Source organism: Polypterus senegalus, chromosome 7, assembly GCF_016835505.1.
Source record: "Polypterus senegalus isolate Bchr_013 chromosome 7, ASM1683550v1, whole genome shotgun sequence".
Taxonomy (NCBI): Eukaryota; Metazoa; Chordata; class Cladistia; order Polypteriformes; family Polypteridae; genus Polypterus; species Polypterus senegalus.
Genome location: NC_053160.1, coordinates 190,100,383 through 190,117,480, shown reverse-complemented (window position 1 = coordinate 190,117,480; position 17,098 = coordinate 190,100,383). Strand labels below are relative to the sequence as shown.

The following is a 17,098-nucleotide window of genomic DNA, read 5'->3' as shown; positions in this document are numbered from 1 at the left end:
AGGGAATGTGGGGAATTTGGCTTTCTACACAAGCAAACAAAAATACAAACCAGAATGACTAAAAAGAAAGAAAATGTCTGACTTGGCTGAAGATAAGAAGAGCATTAACGGTCACAGTGAAGCATTATAACTTTATCCACTTTTGCAGAATAATTTGTTGGCATTATACATTTTACAACATTCTAATATACAACACATTATGAAAGGGGGCTGCTGATGTGATGGTAACTGTAAGTAATTCAGCAGAAAGCAAGTGACGCCGTATTCTGTATGAATGAAAACTGGCTGCCATCTTTTGATGTTGTGTTTTCTGATATGGATCTTATTTCTTTCCTATTTTTTAACTGTTTTTTTGAAAACTGCATTTTTAGTCTTATTCTGCTACAAAAACCTGTTTTTTTAGGTTTATGCTTCTCTGTTTTTTTTTTGGTCATTTTTCAAGATAGAAATGTTAAATTCTAATGTAAGATAGCTGAGAGTTGTGAAGCTCAGACAGAATAATCCATTATGTTTGTTTAGTCATTAACTGTGAATGTAGTTTATGAAATCATGTATTAACTAGAAATAGATGTGTGAAATAAATTTCTAATTTTACATGATAGTTATGTTGTAAAAAGTAGCCCTCAGAGCTTTCTTTTTTATTTATTTATTTTTTCTTTTTTTGGTCCTTTTTTTTTTTCATACATCTAGAGACCCATGGAGCCCAACCGCCTGAAAAGCCCACCCCCCTGGGTCCCCAGTTTGTAAGCGGAGTCATTGTCAAAATCACCCACAGTGAGCCATTACCAGGAAGGAAATGCATCAAGGTAATGATGGGCTTGGGCCCTCAGGCCACAGTCTTCTTTATTCTTTTTTTTTTTCTTTTTCTTTTTCTTTTTTAGAGAAATTCAAAATAACATCTTGATCAGTGAGCTCACCCAGGTGAACCCATCAGGGGGAAAATGAGCACACACTTTGTCAAAGTGCCACATACATGTGAATGCATTGTGCTCAGAATAAAAGTTAAGTAACTCTGGCAGATTTCTAACACCATGAATTGCCTGAGGGGCTCTTTTAAAGCAGACTGTTTTCTCTAAAAGTACAAGATTAATGAGTAGGTGTAAATGATCTTTACAGATGTATTGTAATGCCACCTCTTACATGAGCAATCTGTTTAAATTATTTATTCTTTTAAATGTTGGCATTTTTTTACAAATATGGTTTTAAGAAGAAAGGGTCAAGTGTTTCAAAAGTGCCAAGAAATGGTGGTTGGGATTTGTCACTTAATATGTGAATACCACGGGAGGCCTAAACATGTATAGTAGTCTTTCTCAGGAATATTAGTGACAAGAAGTCCATTTTATCTAGCACCATCCATGTTAATTTGCCTTTCATGTGGTATTTTATACATGACCTGTTCAAAGACCTGATTTTGCTGTATGCATTCAAAGCACAAACGCTAGGCGTATTCCTCACTATGTACAATAAATAAATGTTGTTGTTGACGACTCCTTGGGGTGTCTAAATACAAGTTCCAGTCTGCTGCTTTTTCATACCCTGTGTATTACACTCATCTCTAGGCCAGTGGTCTCCAACTCCTGTGTCTACAGGTTTTTGTTTCTAGCAAACGTTTGGTTTTAGTTGGACAGCTGGCCTAATTCAAGCAGGCAGTTTCTGTCCTTTTGAGATTCATGTAGAAATTACAAAACTATGTGTGGAGTGTTGTACTGTATTAGCCATTATGGACGTAATGAGAAACCTCATTCTCTGTATGAAACGTCACGACAGTACACTCTTTGTGGGAGAAACTGGACAAACACTCCGCCAAAGAATGAACTTCCACAGGTTCCACATTAAGCCTGCCAACAGAGATGTTCCTGTAGCAGATCAGGCATGGAAACGGTGAGAGGGACTTTAAAGTCACAGGGCTTATGGGCAACTTCAGAACATGGCAAGAGAGAAAAGATTGACAAGTTAAGCTCCTGCTAAAATTGAACACATTTATAACATGATTTAAATAGAGACACGAGTCTTATGGCCAAATATGAGAATTGTTTGCATCTCTGTGACTGACCAACCCAGACATCGTATGGAAAAACTCATCAAAAAACGTCAAAAGACTCTGTTAGACAGTCACCTTATCAAAAGATCTTCACCATACATTGTTCTTCAGTGTTAGCCTGAATGTTGAAGGTTTCCTTATTTAATGCAGAGAGTTGGAATTTCATAAGTGTAATGTGTTCTGTGTGGTGATCTGTTGCTGTTTGCCACTGCTGTCAGGTCAGGAGAAATCCCCAGAAAAAAAAAAAGACAGCACAAAAAAATGGTATGTGACACTTTTAAAAAGTGTTGTGTCATTAGGATCAGAAATCTGCGACGCTTGAATATAAAAGCACCATGAATCCATCTGTATGTCAGCATTTTGCTTCACCACATCAAACCATTCATCAAACTTCGAATTGCGCACATCAATCCTGTATTATCCGCATAGAGGCTTTCTGTCACATGTAGATAGTAAACAGAGACTCTGACATCACACTTAACCTCTGTTGACCGGTGCTTCTTCTGTAAAGCCTGCTTCTCTGACATTATTTTCGAGGCGTCCCCTGTTGGGTGTTAACACTTCCCATCCTGGAAGGTGACTTCTCAGCATACCTCCGGTGTCTTTCCTCCTCATGTGTCTTACTCTCGTACTTCCTCTTTTGATCGATCATCATTGCCTAGTCTGATCAATCGGATCACTCTGAGGTACTGGACGTATATACACAGATCTTTTCGTTTTATTATGTAGTAGATGAGCACATTAGTAAATGAGAGGGAGGTCAGTGGATTGGTGAGGATGCAAGGAGTAGAGTTGATAAAGGTGGAGGAGTTTAAATACTTGGGGACCAACAGTACAGAGTAATGGGGAGTGTGGAAGAGAGGTGAAGAAGAGAGTGCAGGCAGGGTGGAGAAGAGTGTCAGGGGTGATTTGTGACAGACGAGTACCAGCAAGAGTGAAAGGGAAGGTCTACAGGACTGTAGTGAGACCAGCTATGGTGTGCAGAGGGTGCAGACCTATAAATATCTGGGAGTGCAGCTGGATGACAAATTGGACTGGACTGCCAATACTGATGCTCTATGTAAGAAAGGTCAGAGCTGACTATACTTTCTGAGAAGGTTGGCATCCTTCAACATCTGCAGTAAGATGCTGCAGATGTTCTACCAGACGGTTGTGGCGAGTGCCCTCTTCTACGCGGTAGTGTGCTGGGGTGGCAGCATAAAGGTGAAAGACGCCTCACGCCTGAACAAACTTGTTAAGAAGGCAGGCTCTATTGTAGGAGTAAAGGTGGACAGTTTAACATCTGTGGCAGAGCGACGGGCATTAAGCAAACTCCTGTCAATCATGAAGAATCCACTGCATCCACTGAACAGTGTCATCTCCAGGCAGAGGAGCAGCTTCAGTGACAGACTTTTGTCACTGTCCTGCTCCACTGACAGACTGAGGAGATCGTTCCTCCACCACACTATGCGACTCTTCAATTCCACCCGGGGGAGTAAATGCTAACATTAATTTTATTTTTATTTTTTTCATTTTTTCATTTCTATTACTATTTAATTTAATATTGTTTCTTTGTGTCAGTGTACTGCTGCTGGATTGTGTGAATTTCCCCTTGGGATTAATAAAGTATCTATCTGAGCTGGTGGTGGCAGTGTTAAATAAGTTAAGATTTGCATTGTGTGTGACGAGGATGAACAGGATTAGAAATGAGGACATTACTGTAGAGGGTCGGCTCAAGTTGAAAGGTTTGGAGACAAAGTTGAAGAGGTGAGATTGCGTTGGTTTGGAAAGATGCTGGGTATTTTGGGAGAAGGGTGCTAAGGATAGAGCTACCAGATAAGAGGAGAAGAGGAAGGCCTAAGAGAAGGTTTATGGGTGTGCTGAAAGAGGACATTCAGGTGATGGGAGTAACAGAACAAGATGCAGAGGACAGAAAGATATGGAGCATTCGATCAGAAGAAAATATGAAGCTGGTTTTAAATTAAATGTGGTGGAAAGAAGTGGCGAAAGAAATTGGTAACTGCACTGCTGCAACAAAATTCGATGCGTCTGAGAAACTGGTGCGAGATTGGAGGAAGCAAGAAGATGTAAAAAAAAAAAAAAAATTAAGTGTTGCATTTTTGAACAGGCTTATAAGTCTGATTTTATGATCGATTTTAGGGTTTCAGGATCCAACTTATACTCAAGTATGTACGGTAAGTGTTTAACTACACTCCATACTATAACATACCCAGTGACTTGGAAGTGACAGAAAGGTACCTGGTTTAATAATAGAAGTAGCCTGACTTAATGGATAAAACAAATTAATCTTTTTCATTAAATATTAAAGTCTGTGTCCAAGCTGTGATTGTGAAATTTTAAATCTATTATAATACTTGTAGTATCCAGTATGTGTTATCTGTACAGAACAAAATCTGCTGGAGTGATTTTGCTCAAAACCAACCGGCTTCTGTAATTTTGTAATTGGTTAGTTTTTGTATCACCGTGCCCACATGCTGCCATCTTGAAACACAGATGGATATCACTGCAATACGGTCCCATTGCATTCAGGGATGCTTAAAACATTAAAAACAAATACATTGAAAGGTCACAATTCTGACCATGTCACAATATTTTCCTTATAAAACTAAGATTCAGTATATGTAGATGAAATAAAAAAAATATATATCATTGTATGAAAAAGTATGGCACTGTTGTTGCATAACACAATGTCCTTTGTTAAAATTAAGTCTTGCTATTTATTTTAGCAGCTGATTTTTATTTGTGTTTGTTTGTTATGACAGGATGTTCTCTCGGAAATGTCTTCTGTGGAATATGTAGACATGTTAGAAGGAGATGCTGAGTGCCACGTACGTCTCACATCACCAGATGATGTCAGAGTGTTGATGGAGGCCGAATCTGAGATTAAAAAAAAACATCACTGGAAAATGAAAGTTCTTACAGGTATAGTGTAATAAAATTGTAATATGTTAATATCGGATACAATTTGTGTAATGCATTAAACTGTTAGTTAAAGCCGATGTCACATTACGCGACTTCTAGTTGTGTGGTTCGACAGATTTGCCAACCACAGTCTCTTTATCTCTTCACCAAACCATGTCAGTTTAAAGAACTGAAAATCTCTGTCCACTTCATGTTTACTGAATAGCACACTCGTGCTCGGCCCTCTTTTTGACAACCAGTAGCAGGCTGCTTGACAGAGTTGGTGAATTCAGCAGCAGTCTCAGCTCCGAGATAATCTGACTTAGTGGAAGCATCTAGATTTAAAAGAGCAGTGGACCAGTGTAGATCTTTGTGGACCACCATATAGAATATAATTTGTCTTTGAAGTGTAATTACCACAACTAACAAAGAATTTTCTACCTGCCAGGTAGGATTCAAACCAATTTAAGACCCTGCCAGAGATGCCCAACTGCTGACTAAGGCGATTTCTAAGAATATTGTTGTCAATGGTATCAAATATGGCACTCCGATCTAAGAGGATGAGCGCAGATAGACGGTCTCTGTCTGCATTTATCCGCAAGCCATTGACTACTTTAACGAGTGCAGTTTCTGTGCTGTGATTTGTTCTGAAACCCGACTGAAACTTACCAAGAATAGCAGGTTTATTGAGGCGGTCATTTAGCTGCATAATGACTACCTTCTCTAGGATTTTACTTAAGAAAGGCAGGTTAGAAATAAGGTTAAAATTTTCAAAAGCAAAGGAGTCGAGATTATTTTTCTTGAGCAGGTTTAACTACAGCAGTCTTAAGACAGTCTGGGAAGACCCCCGTATCTAATGATGAGTTTACTATGTCAAGAATACTATTAATTAGCACGTCGGGTACTTCTTTGAAAAAACTTGTTGGTATTGGGTCAAGGATGCAGGTGGAGGGTCTCACTTGAGAAATGATTTTATATAAATCAGGTAAACCTATCCTGGTGAAAGAATTTAATTTGTCTAAAATGGAGTACCAGGATTTAAGAGGATCAGTATTGGGGAGATGTATTTTATTATTTCTAATATCATTCATTTGGTGATTAAAAAAATACAGCAACAGCCTCACAAGTTTCACTGGAAATGCACATCCATGATCCTTGGGTGCCTGTTGCCATTCACTGGTTGTCCTTCCTTGGACCAATTTTTAGTAGCCACTAACTACTACATGCCAGGAACATCCCACAAGACCTGCCATTTTGCAGATGTTCTGACCCAGTTGTCTAGCCATCACAACTCAAAATCGCTCTGATCCTTACGCTTGCCCATTTTTTCATGTTTCCAACACATCACCTTCAAGAAATGCCTATTCACTTGCTGCCTATGCCACCCACCTCTTGACAGGTGCCATTGGAACAAGGTAATCCGTGTTATTCACTTCACCTGTCAGTGCTTTGAATGTTGTGGCTGATCAGTGTACATTTTTGGATGTCTCTTATATACTGTATATATTTTTTGTTTTGTTTTCAGGCGATAATGAACAGCGATACTGGCAGAAGATATTAGTGGATAGGCAAGCAAAGCTAAACCGCCCAAGAGACAAAAAACGAGGCATGGAAAAAGTAAGTACTGCAGTGAGTAAATGTGAACGAATTCAGTCTACAATACATTGCCTGGATATAGCAGATGATTGCCACTGATTTGGACAGTCGTATCATACTAAAGTGCAAATGTTCCTAAGAATAAGCTCTGTTATTGTTATTTTTAGAGGATAGGTACATTAAGATATTTTATTTAAGTCAAGTGCATGTGACACGTCATCTTTTAGCTCATTAAATGTACTTAGAGAAGTCGCTGCCACACAGCACAGAATACTTACAAGTAAAGGAGCGTTGCCGCAGTGTAACACATACTTTATTTTTTAAACCAGAGAGTAGCCATTGTAAAATTAAGTTACATGCCTGAACACAACAAAGTAAGAAAATGGTTTATATATACTGTAGCACATACAGTGCCATGAAACCTCATTTGTCTCCTTCCCGACTTCCTCTATTTTTGCATATTTGTCACAATGAAAGGCTTCAGATATTTACATTTAATTTACATTTTCTTATTCGGCTGACGCCTTTATCTATTGTGACATACATCATTTGAGAGCCACAACTGGTAGCATTTCTTTTGTTTTTCCAGTTGGTGCAGAGGAAGGAGAAGTGACTTGCTCAGGGTCACACAGTGGTGTCAGTAGCGAGATTTAAACCCACAACCTCAGGGTTTGAAGTCCAAAGCCCTTACCACCACGCCACACTGCCTGAATTAAGACAAAATGTAACACCAGATAAAGGGAGCCACAGTAAACCTGTAATACCATTTCTAAATTGAAATGTCATATATTTAAGTAATAAGCACTTGTATTATCAGTGTCCATCCATCCATCCTCTTCCGCTTATCCGGGGTCGGGTCGCGGGGGCAGCAGCTTAAGCAGAGATGCCCAGACTTCCCTCTCCCCAGCCACTTCTTCCAGCTCTTCCGGGAGAATCCCAAGGCGTTCCCAGGCCAGCCGGGAGACATAGTCCCTCCAGCATGTCCTGGGTCTTCCCCGGGGCCTCCTCCCGGTTGGACGTGCCCGGAACACCTCACCAGGGAGGCGTCCAGGAGGCATCCTGATCAGATGCCCGAGCCACCTCATCTGACTCCTCTCGATGCGGAGGAGCAGCGGCTCTACTCTGAGCTCCTCACCCGATCTTTAAGGGAAAGCCCAGACACCCTGCGGAGGAAACTCATTTCAGCCAATTGTATTTGCGATCTCGTTCTTTCGGTCACTACCCACAGCTCATGACCATAGGTGAGGGTAGGAGCGTAGATCGACTAGTAAGTTGAGAGCTTTGCCTTACGGCTCAGCTCCTTTTTCACCACGACAGACCGATGCAGAGCCCGCATCACTGTGGATGCCGCACCGATCTGCCTGTCAATCTCACGCTCCATTCTTCCCTCACTCGTGAACAAGACCCCGAGATACTTGAACTCCTCCACTTGGGGCAGGATCTCGCCCCCAACCCTGAGAGGGCACTCCACTCTTTTCTGGCTGAGGACCATGGTCTTGGATTTGGAGGTGCTGATTCTCATCCCAGCCGCATCACACTCAGCTGCGAACCGTTCCAGAGAGAGCTGAAGATCATGGCCTGATGAAGCAAACAGGACAACATCATCTGCAAAAAGCAGTGACCCAATCCTGAGTCCACCAAACCGGACCTCTTCAACACCCTGGCTGTGCCTAGAAATTCTGTCCATAAAAGTTATGAACAGAATCGGTGACAAAGGACAGCCCTGGCGGAGTCCAACTCTCACTGGAAACGGGCTCGACTTACTGCCAGCAATGCGGACCAAGCTCTGACACCGGTTGTACAGGGACCGAACAGCTCTTATCAGGGGGTCCGGTACCCCATACTCCCGGAGCACCCCCCACAGGATTCCCCGAGGGACACGGTCAAATGCCTTTTCCAAGTCCACAAAACACATGTAGACTGGTTGGGCAAACTCCCATGCACCCTCCAGGATTCTGCTTAGGGTGTAGAGCTGGTCCACTGTTCCGCGAACAGGATGAAAACCACACTGTTCCTCCTGAATCCGAGGTTCGACTATCCGACGGACCCTCCTCTACAGAACCCCCGAATAGACTTTTCCAGGGAGGCTGAGGAGTGTGATCCCTCTGTAGTTGGAACACACCCTCCGGTCCCCCTTTTTAAAGAGGGGGACCACCACCCCGGTCTGCCAATCCAGAGGCACTGTCCCCGATGTCCATGCGATGTTGCAGAGACGTGTCAACCAAGACAGTCCTACAACATCCAGAGCCTTGAGGAACTCCGGGCGTATCTCATCCACCCCCGGGGCCCTGCCACCAAGGAGTTTTTTGACCACCTCGGTGACCTCAGTCCCAGAGATGGGAGAGCCCACCCCCGAGTCCCCAGGCTCTGCTTCCTCATTGGAAGGCATGTTAGTGGGATTGAGGAGGTCTTCGAAGTACTCCCCTGTATTATCAGTGTGAAGGGGGTAATTGTCCCTTAGTTACTCGCTCATGCGTCTGACCAAATTTAATTGATTAGACTGGGATGACTGAACACCGCCATCCCTGATCATTCCAAACCCCACCACATATTGACCCTCATGTTAGCACAGGTTTTCTAGAAGGCGACTATGTCCCGATACATAAGAACATAGGAAATCTGACATTCAGGGGACTAAGCAGTCCATTTGTCCTTCATTTCTTTAGCTGATAGCTAAACTGTCCCAATATCCAGGTCCTGCTTAGACCTTCTTAAGGTTTCTGCTTCAACTCCATGATTCCATAGTTTATTCTAGATTCCTACAATTCTTTATGTAAGGAAGTGCTCCCTAGCTTCAGTCCTAAATGCCTTTTCCCTTAGTGTCCACTAATGTCCTCAAGTATGTGATTCACCTTTAAGTTGAAAGAATTCTGCTGGATCTGCTTTATCAATGCTGATCAAAGGAAATTCCAGAAGAGATTAGAAAAAAGTTTTTGAAATTTACCAATGTAGAAAGAGAAAGAAGACATTTTTAAGACTCTGGGGCTTGGATAGTCTTTAGATAGATGCATTACATTTACATTTACTTATACTACTTACAACAGTGCGAGCAAGTATTTCCAAAAGGAGAATATTTAGAATACAGGAATACAGAATAACCCTTCTAGGAAAGGCCGGCCTGCCAAAATCATGTCAAATCAAGTGGCTTTAATGTTCTATGAGTCCAAGGGCGCAGCGACGAGTCATTTTAGAGCACACGTAGGACATAAAGACCTGCAGGCCCCTGTAGCCTCATCTGTGGTCATCTGTGGTCAGTGTTCGGGACTCCACCATTAGAAGCAGATTGAGGAAAAAGGGGATTTATCGCAGAATTGTAAGTCTATCCAAGAGTAACATCAGTGCAAAGAAACACCAGGATGATCTCCTAGCTATTTGGAGCAGGGATGTGCGGTCAGGGGAGGCAGAGCCTCACCTGTCATCGTGAAAAGTAAAAAAAAAATAAAAATAATAATAATGATAACATAAAATAATGATGCCTGCAGTTGGCGTGTGCCTGTGCTGTCTCTATGTATGTCACCAATCTAATGTGTGCAGACATGTTTATTATACACCCTGACTTTCCACAACTCTGGCTAATATCTTTAATGAATGTGTGGGACATATTTAGTCTTGCTAAATGGACATAACACTGCAGTAAGAAGGCACAAGGTAAAGCAGATAGTCCCATGACACACTGAAGGGGGCGAATGTGAGCCCAACAGGTACTCGTTGCTGCTGTTCTACGCAGAGGTGTCAATAAGTTAGCGACATCACATAGTCAAGTGCACCGCAGCGGTCCGTTTATTTTTATTTTTTGTTCCGACTGACTGCCAAAATCTAAGATTAAGAGGTTTAAAATGAAAGGAAAATAATGAGGACTTTAACAAGAAAGTGACAAGAGTTTTTCGTGGAGAAGGATAGGCACATGGACTTCATTTACAAATAAAGGTAAGACAATAAACGGTTTTCAGCTTTATAAAAAAATGGGATCAGGCTAAGAAAAAAAAATCCAATATTTAAAAACTAAAATTTGACCTTAAATAAAATATTCTTTTGTTTTTTCTTGTTATCCTTTTGTTGAACAGTCTGTATTAAAATTGATGAAAGCATCAGAATTAAAAGCTTTTAAACACAACTAAATATTTCAATTAAGGTCAAAATTGAAATCCGTTCTTACGTTCTGTACATCACTCTACTCTATTCTTTCATTTGTATTGAATGAGTATGAATTGTGGAATCGCAACGGCAAATTTAGAACACATGGAGGGTGAGGAGCAAATGCGCTCTCTCCTTTATAAATGTAACATTCTTTCTTATCCAGATATGCACCTTACCTGTGTGTGTAAAGAATGCTGATGAGATATGAAACACAACCAGTTGTCAATTGAATAGTGAATAAGCTACTCTTTGGGGTTCATATATTTGTAAATCTGGCCCTGAAGGTTTCAGTGCCTCATCATCCATCAACCTCACCGCATGTCACTGGTTTGGAGTATTGACAGATGAGCCCGAAGTTGAACTTCTTGGACAACACAGATCCTGCTATGTGTAAAGTTCAACAATAAAAACATCAGGGAGTGTTTGGATGTCACATATTGATTAGTAAGAATTTCACAGTGTATGTATGCACATGACAATAACGGCCCTATCAATGAGCCACATCCTGCCAGATATAACTCAAACAGAATCATACCTTGCCCAGGAGGCTGCATCTCAAACCTCTTGCTCACCCCATCTCACATATACTGTGTCAATCTACTCTACTGATAGCCTCTCTTCTTCTCATAGTTGTGTGCATAAAAAAAATATGTTCTAAGATTTTTTTTCTGTTAAGGAAGACAGATGTTCTGAGGTGTGAGAGTTTCGCTTGCTAACGATGGCACCAGAGAATGGTGGCGTGTTGCATGTTCATTAGCACTAAGCACAACCAAGTAAGACCTTCTCCGTACTCTGTGCAGGTGACAATAAAGACACTATAAATGTATAAAGCTGTTAATACAGTTTTATATTAAATTGATTCAAATTATTGTAAACATGAATAAAAGTCAGGAAATCTTATAATACAGAACTTCATGAAAGGAAGTCATGGGCAAAAATATGGAGGTAATGAAGTCAGAAAATCTGAATGCAGGACCTGTAAAGCAGCTCAGTGCTGCCCAAAATGCCCCAACATTCAACACAAAATTCAGATTCATTTTGTTTGATTCATTGCACAGTCTTACACTTTTTATGTAGTTAAACTTTAGCTCGAAAATAATTTCCGCACATATTTATGTTTTCCAGCTCATAGCCAAAGCAGAAAAGATCATTGTGGCCAAAACAAAAGAAGCAAGCAAACACATTCGATTTGATGAAGACTGAATCAAGGACTCTTTTATCAAAAATGGAAAAAAGTATCCTTTATTTTTAATACCTGGAAGTTCTGTGAACGTATTTCCCCCCCTAGACTGTATAGAGCTTTTTATACTAATGTGTGTGCAGCCATCAAAAGCAGGACTTGAATTTCATTTGACATGATTGCATCAAGAGCCTACCCTTCATCATCATTATCATGAGAAACTTGACTGTGACGAATAAGAAAAGGAAATGTTCTGGGTTTGTAATGCAATAACTGACTGTGTATGTGGTGTGTGACATGAATTTACAAATGGATGCACATTTTTTTTATTTTGTTCAAATGCTGAATAAAAAAGATCAGTTCTGTAATGTCTCTGTACTGTTCTTTTTGCTCTTGTGCTCATCTTCTGGTATTTTTTTGAGTGTGCCAGTTTTTTGTTTTTTTTTCCAGTTAGGGTTCAGATTCCATTCCAATACCGTTCTTTACTCCAGGTTTAAGCCATGGGTACAGGTCTGAAATGAATACAGAGGCGCCAGTCTGCAATTTACATTATAGGGTTAAGATCAACGTTTCACGTAAGTATTACATTTTACCACTTTATATGGTGTGGTGTTGTATGATATAGTTTGATTTTTCTTATTATTTTTTTTTAATTTAAAATACCTTGTTAATCCCTGGCTGGAAATTATCTTTTCGCATGAGCTGTGGATTTTGTAGTCATTGGCATAACAGCGCCTGTGAGGCAGGGGGCCCCTCATCCTCCACAAAGCCACCCGCAAATAAATAAATAAATAAATAAATAAATAAATATATATAAATATACACAGTATCATGTTTGTGGATTACACTTTCATCAAACAACAAATCTTTTAATTCTCGTGGATACGCCTCTTCACTACTTTTCCCTGATGGCAACATGAATTAGACGATCTACAAGTCTCCGACTTAAAGTCTAAAGCCAGACAATATCTACTTACTTCTGTCATATCACCTTTGTCAATATATTCGATCTGTTTTTGCTGTTCCGTTATTTCACAGAGTAAAAATTTCCATTTGTTTGCACTAATGCAGTCTTTACTATCAGTTTTTTGAGACTTTTGAATTTTAGTACTTCATTATCTCTAACCTGCACTGCATGTGTATCACACCAACCTCTTTACGATGTTCTACTTTGTCTAATACTCTTTGGTTTTTTTTTCCGACCCCGCTTAGTCCTGCTAGGTTTTCAATTCCACTTGGTCCGGGCTGATTATTACTTTTCTTATTTTCCCAATTTGCACTTAGATTATATTATTGTTCTTTTTTTAATTCTTTTCTCTGCAACGCTTTTGGGCTTCTTTTCGATGCAGTGCCCTTTCTTCTGCGCTTAGTCTTTGACGTGTCATCTTGAACTTATAAAATTATTGTCCATAAAAGATCCACATCAAAGGAAACAAATAGATTGTATGTCTGAAAATACAGTCCAGAAAAGCTTCTTTAAAGGATGAAATTGTGGACTTTTCATAAACTAATTTAAATGTGTAAATTGTAAACTTTATAGGAGCTGAGAAGAGCACGTGAACTGTGTCTGACAAAAGCATTCACACAAACGAGAGGTGAGAGGACCGTATGCGTGGTTGTGAATGTTTGAGAGGAGGGCAGAGCCTTTCAAAATCTCTTGCCTCACAGAACCAGGGCTGTGAAGTCGGAGACAATTTTGTGTACCCGGACTCCTAATAAATTTAAATTGTAATGGAAAAAAAAAATACAGCAAGTTCAAATGTCCCATTTCACAAACAATAGTCCTAATTAAGTACTTCTCTGATGTAAGAATGAAGCCCGGTGCATTGTTGTGTTACTACTAGTGTGAAGTTGAGCGATTATACAACCTGACCTTCACATATTGAAATCTGGATTATTGTACATTACAAAAAGTGTTTTCATTTGATTTCAGATCTAATGTGTTTAACAAGTTCATGTGAGTGTAAACAAGTGTAATGATGTAGGTGTCTGCTGTGGGGTTCTTGTCGTTTGTTTAAACGGGCCAACACGGTAGAGAGTCAGCTTTCTAGACAGTAGTTCTGTAGTTAAATGACGACGTGTATGGTGCCTTCCTTCAGTCAACATGGTAAATCCATTAGAATATTAAATACGGAGGAGTCAGAAGTACCGGAAACTAAGGAGTCGGAGTCGAAGGATTTATCTACCGACTCCACAGCCCTGCGCAGATCTTTAAATTGTCCCCAAGAATGTCTTGTCGCATGATTTCTTTTTATAATAGAAAGATTTTTTTTTTAAGAACGGGCCTCACCAACCTTCTCAATTGTGTGGGTTCCATGAATTTTCTGCTACACCAGTGATTGCGTTGTATTGTATTGTGTAAAATGATATTTTATTCCTTGGAGGAATGACGGTGACAAAGCCATTAATCTGTCGGTCCATTGATAAAGTGCTCTTATTTATGAAGAGGCTGCAATGGCAGAAGTGCTTTTTACATTTTTTCTAGAACCTTAACAAGAGTATACGTAGTTGGACTAACAAGAAATGCTGACATTGTGTTGCTCTTCTGGTTGCTTCATTTCCAGCCAGTTGAGGTTTTAGCTGCTGCTTCAGTCCTGACTTGCTGTGTAGTCAGTTACACCTCCTGTGCTCCTGATAGCTCCTTTTAGTTTAGGCCTATTTGTGTACATGTGAAGTGTCTTGGATTTGTGCGGACTTTAGAAAGGGGCCTCGCAAAGTAATATCTGCATTGATTTAAATCCGGAGATCAGCCACTTGTGTGAAGTGGACTACAAGCGACTTTCCCTTATGTTACCAGCAGAGGGCAGCCTCAGTCCAGGTTAGTCAGAGTGCTGTGATATGGAGGAGGCGTTCATCCTGGAGGGCCGCACTGGTGGTCTCAAGCAAGCCTGTAAAGTTCAGACCCTGGAGGGCTGCAGTATCTGCAGGTTTTCATTCCAGACACTTCTTCAATAGTAACCCATTTGTGGCACCGATTGAAACTCCCATTTGTTACCCAAAGATATAAAAAAGATTAACAGCCCTTTATGTAAGGCCAATTAATTCTGAGCAGGGCGGTGGGGGGCTGGAGCCCATCCTAACCAGCGTGGGACACAAGGCAGGAGCAGATCCCCCGAGCACTCGGGAACACACTTGCACAAACCAGACACTCACTAGGGCTCACCTACAGGCCGGGTGGACTCGGGTAACTATTGAAGAAATGCTGACAGCCCATGATGCCCACCGAGTCGATTTCAAAAGCTCGCTCCTGTTTAAGTGAACTCCACTGATTTTCATGAGAAAACTTTCTAGAAGTTTTAGCCAAAATGCATGTGTGTGGGACATTATTGGCATACAACTGGATTGCTGACATTTGGATTATGTGAGACTTTTTTTTTCTACCCCCCCAACCCAGATATTTTCATATTGTTTGTCACTATTCAATGCAGATCATTTTCAAAGCCCCTTGTTCCAGGATTTTTGTATCTCCTTTCTCCATGAAAACATGAGATTTAAATATTTTTCTCATACATCACAACAAACAACACATGGCAAGGAACAAATAGAAAAAAAAAATTTTAAATAATTTTTTTCTATAATCCTCATTTTTCAAGTGGCGCCCTCTACAGGACAGGTTCCAGCATTGTGTCTGCATTATTTTTAAGTGTTGTGAATACTCATTATAACAATAATAGATTAATTAATGTCATTAATATCAATTATGAGTCAGAGATAAAACCCTGGCCATAGCACAACCGCATTATTTGTAAGTGGCGCCCTCTATGGGGCAGCCTCCAGCATCGTGTCCATGTTATTTATACAGTAAGTGTCGCCCCCTATAGCAACACTTCCCAACCAATAATGGACCCAAAAGTGGGTCTGGGAGTTGCTAGTCTTTATAATGGTAGTGGGTCACAGCGGGTTGCCAAATCGATTGGCATTAATGCATGGTCTGTTTTTGCTTCCCACTCTGAAGCTCAAATCACCACAGGGGGGGAACCCCCATACCTCCTGTTCTTATTACTGTCTTCAAACCACCAAGGGATTGAATACACACCTCGTGGGTTGCAAAATTGGGCCGGGACATCACAAAGGTTCAGAACCATCGCTGTGTGGGACGGCTTCCAACATCGTGTGCTTATTATATTAGCAAGTGGCGCCCTCTACAGGACAACTTGCAGCATTGTGTCAGGTTTTTGAAGTTTGCAGTTGCTTCCTGTCCAGGGCAGGCTATGCATTTGCACCTCTGTTTTTATATTTTAGTGGCTCCCACTACAGGGCAGGATCCATCCTTGTTACCCTCATTTGTCCCTTCTTGAGACCCTAAATTAGATCAGCTGGGCTCTGAAGAGGAAAGGATATGCACATCGACGGACTGTCAGCCGTAATGCGGTCCTTTATTTATAGCCCGAGTGCACATCTTTAATTGCTCAGCTTTGCTGTTTCTTACTAGAGATGCCACTTTGATGCCATTTCTGAGCGGCTGCCCCTTTGATTTTATTCTGCGGTGCTGTGAGCTTTTTCATTAGTGAGAGCTGTGTGCTTATCTTAAATTTAGAGTCAAAAACCGGCAACGTCCAGTTTGGTTTTCCTTCTCGGGATCCTTGACTTGAGGGCATCTTTGCTCCTTCCCCCAGTAATTATGGCACCTTTGTTACTTTAATCCTTTATATTTCTGGACCCTTCTCAGCATTACAATACACACAAGGCCCCCCCGATGACCCCAGCTGAAGGTCACTTGCTTTTAGATAGCCTACACTGTTTTGGGGGTGGGGGGGTCTCTTTTGCATGGCAATGTCCTTTTGAGATCTGCGGCTGGGCAGATGACATGCTGACCTTTGGGCCCCCTTCTTCTGAATCACCTGGTGGGAGCTCATTTTGGGAAGTCCTTTGTTCTCCTCCTCCTCCCAGCTCTCTCTGAATGTCCATTGGGGTCCCTACATTCCTCACGTATATAGGTTGAGGTTGGGGTACCCGGCACGTGACTGCCGACCCCCTGCACGAGTGCTGGATGGCTGTCTTGTTATGAATACTCCTGAGCTTTTACAGGAAAACATCTGGAGCTTACGGCCGCCCGGCGAGGCCAAGAAATAACAAAAGACCACCAGAGGAGCGGCCAGTAGACACCTGAGACAGAAAGGCACCTTAGGGAATAGATACTGTGGGTGCCGTAGGATGGAGGACGCTCTACATTAGATAGATACTGTGTAAATTAGATAGATGTAAAGGCGCTATATAATAGAGAGAAAGCTAGATGGGAATGG

General features: G+C 41.2%; 1 protein-coding gene across 1 annotated transcript in view; it reads left to right on the top strand.

Moving 5' to 3' along the window:
• larp7 (La ribonucleoprotein 7, transcriptional regulator) overlaps positions 1 to 12,223 on the top strand; it is an 86,781-nt gene extending 74,558 nt beyond the window's left edge. The window contains 4 exon segments of the mRNA XM_039757998.1: positions 691 to 806; positions 4,804 to 4,963; positions 6,468 to 6,559; positions 11,801 to 12,223. Of these exon segments, the coding sequence (XP_039613932.1) occupies positions 691 to 806; positions 4,804 to 4,963; positions 6,468 to 6,559; positions 11,801 to 11,878 (446 nt within the window). The 3' untranslated portion in view covers positions 11,879 to 12,223.
• The last annotated feature ends 4,875 nt before the right edge of the window (positions 12,224 to 17,098 follow it).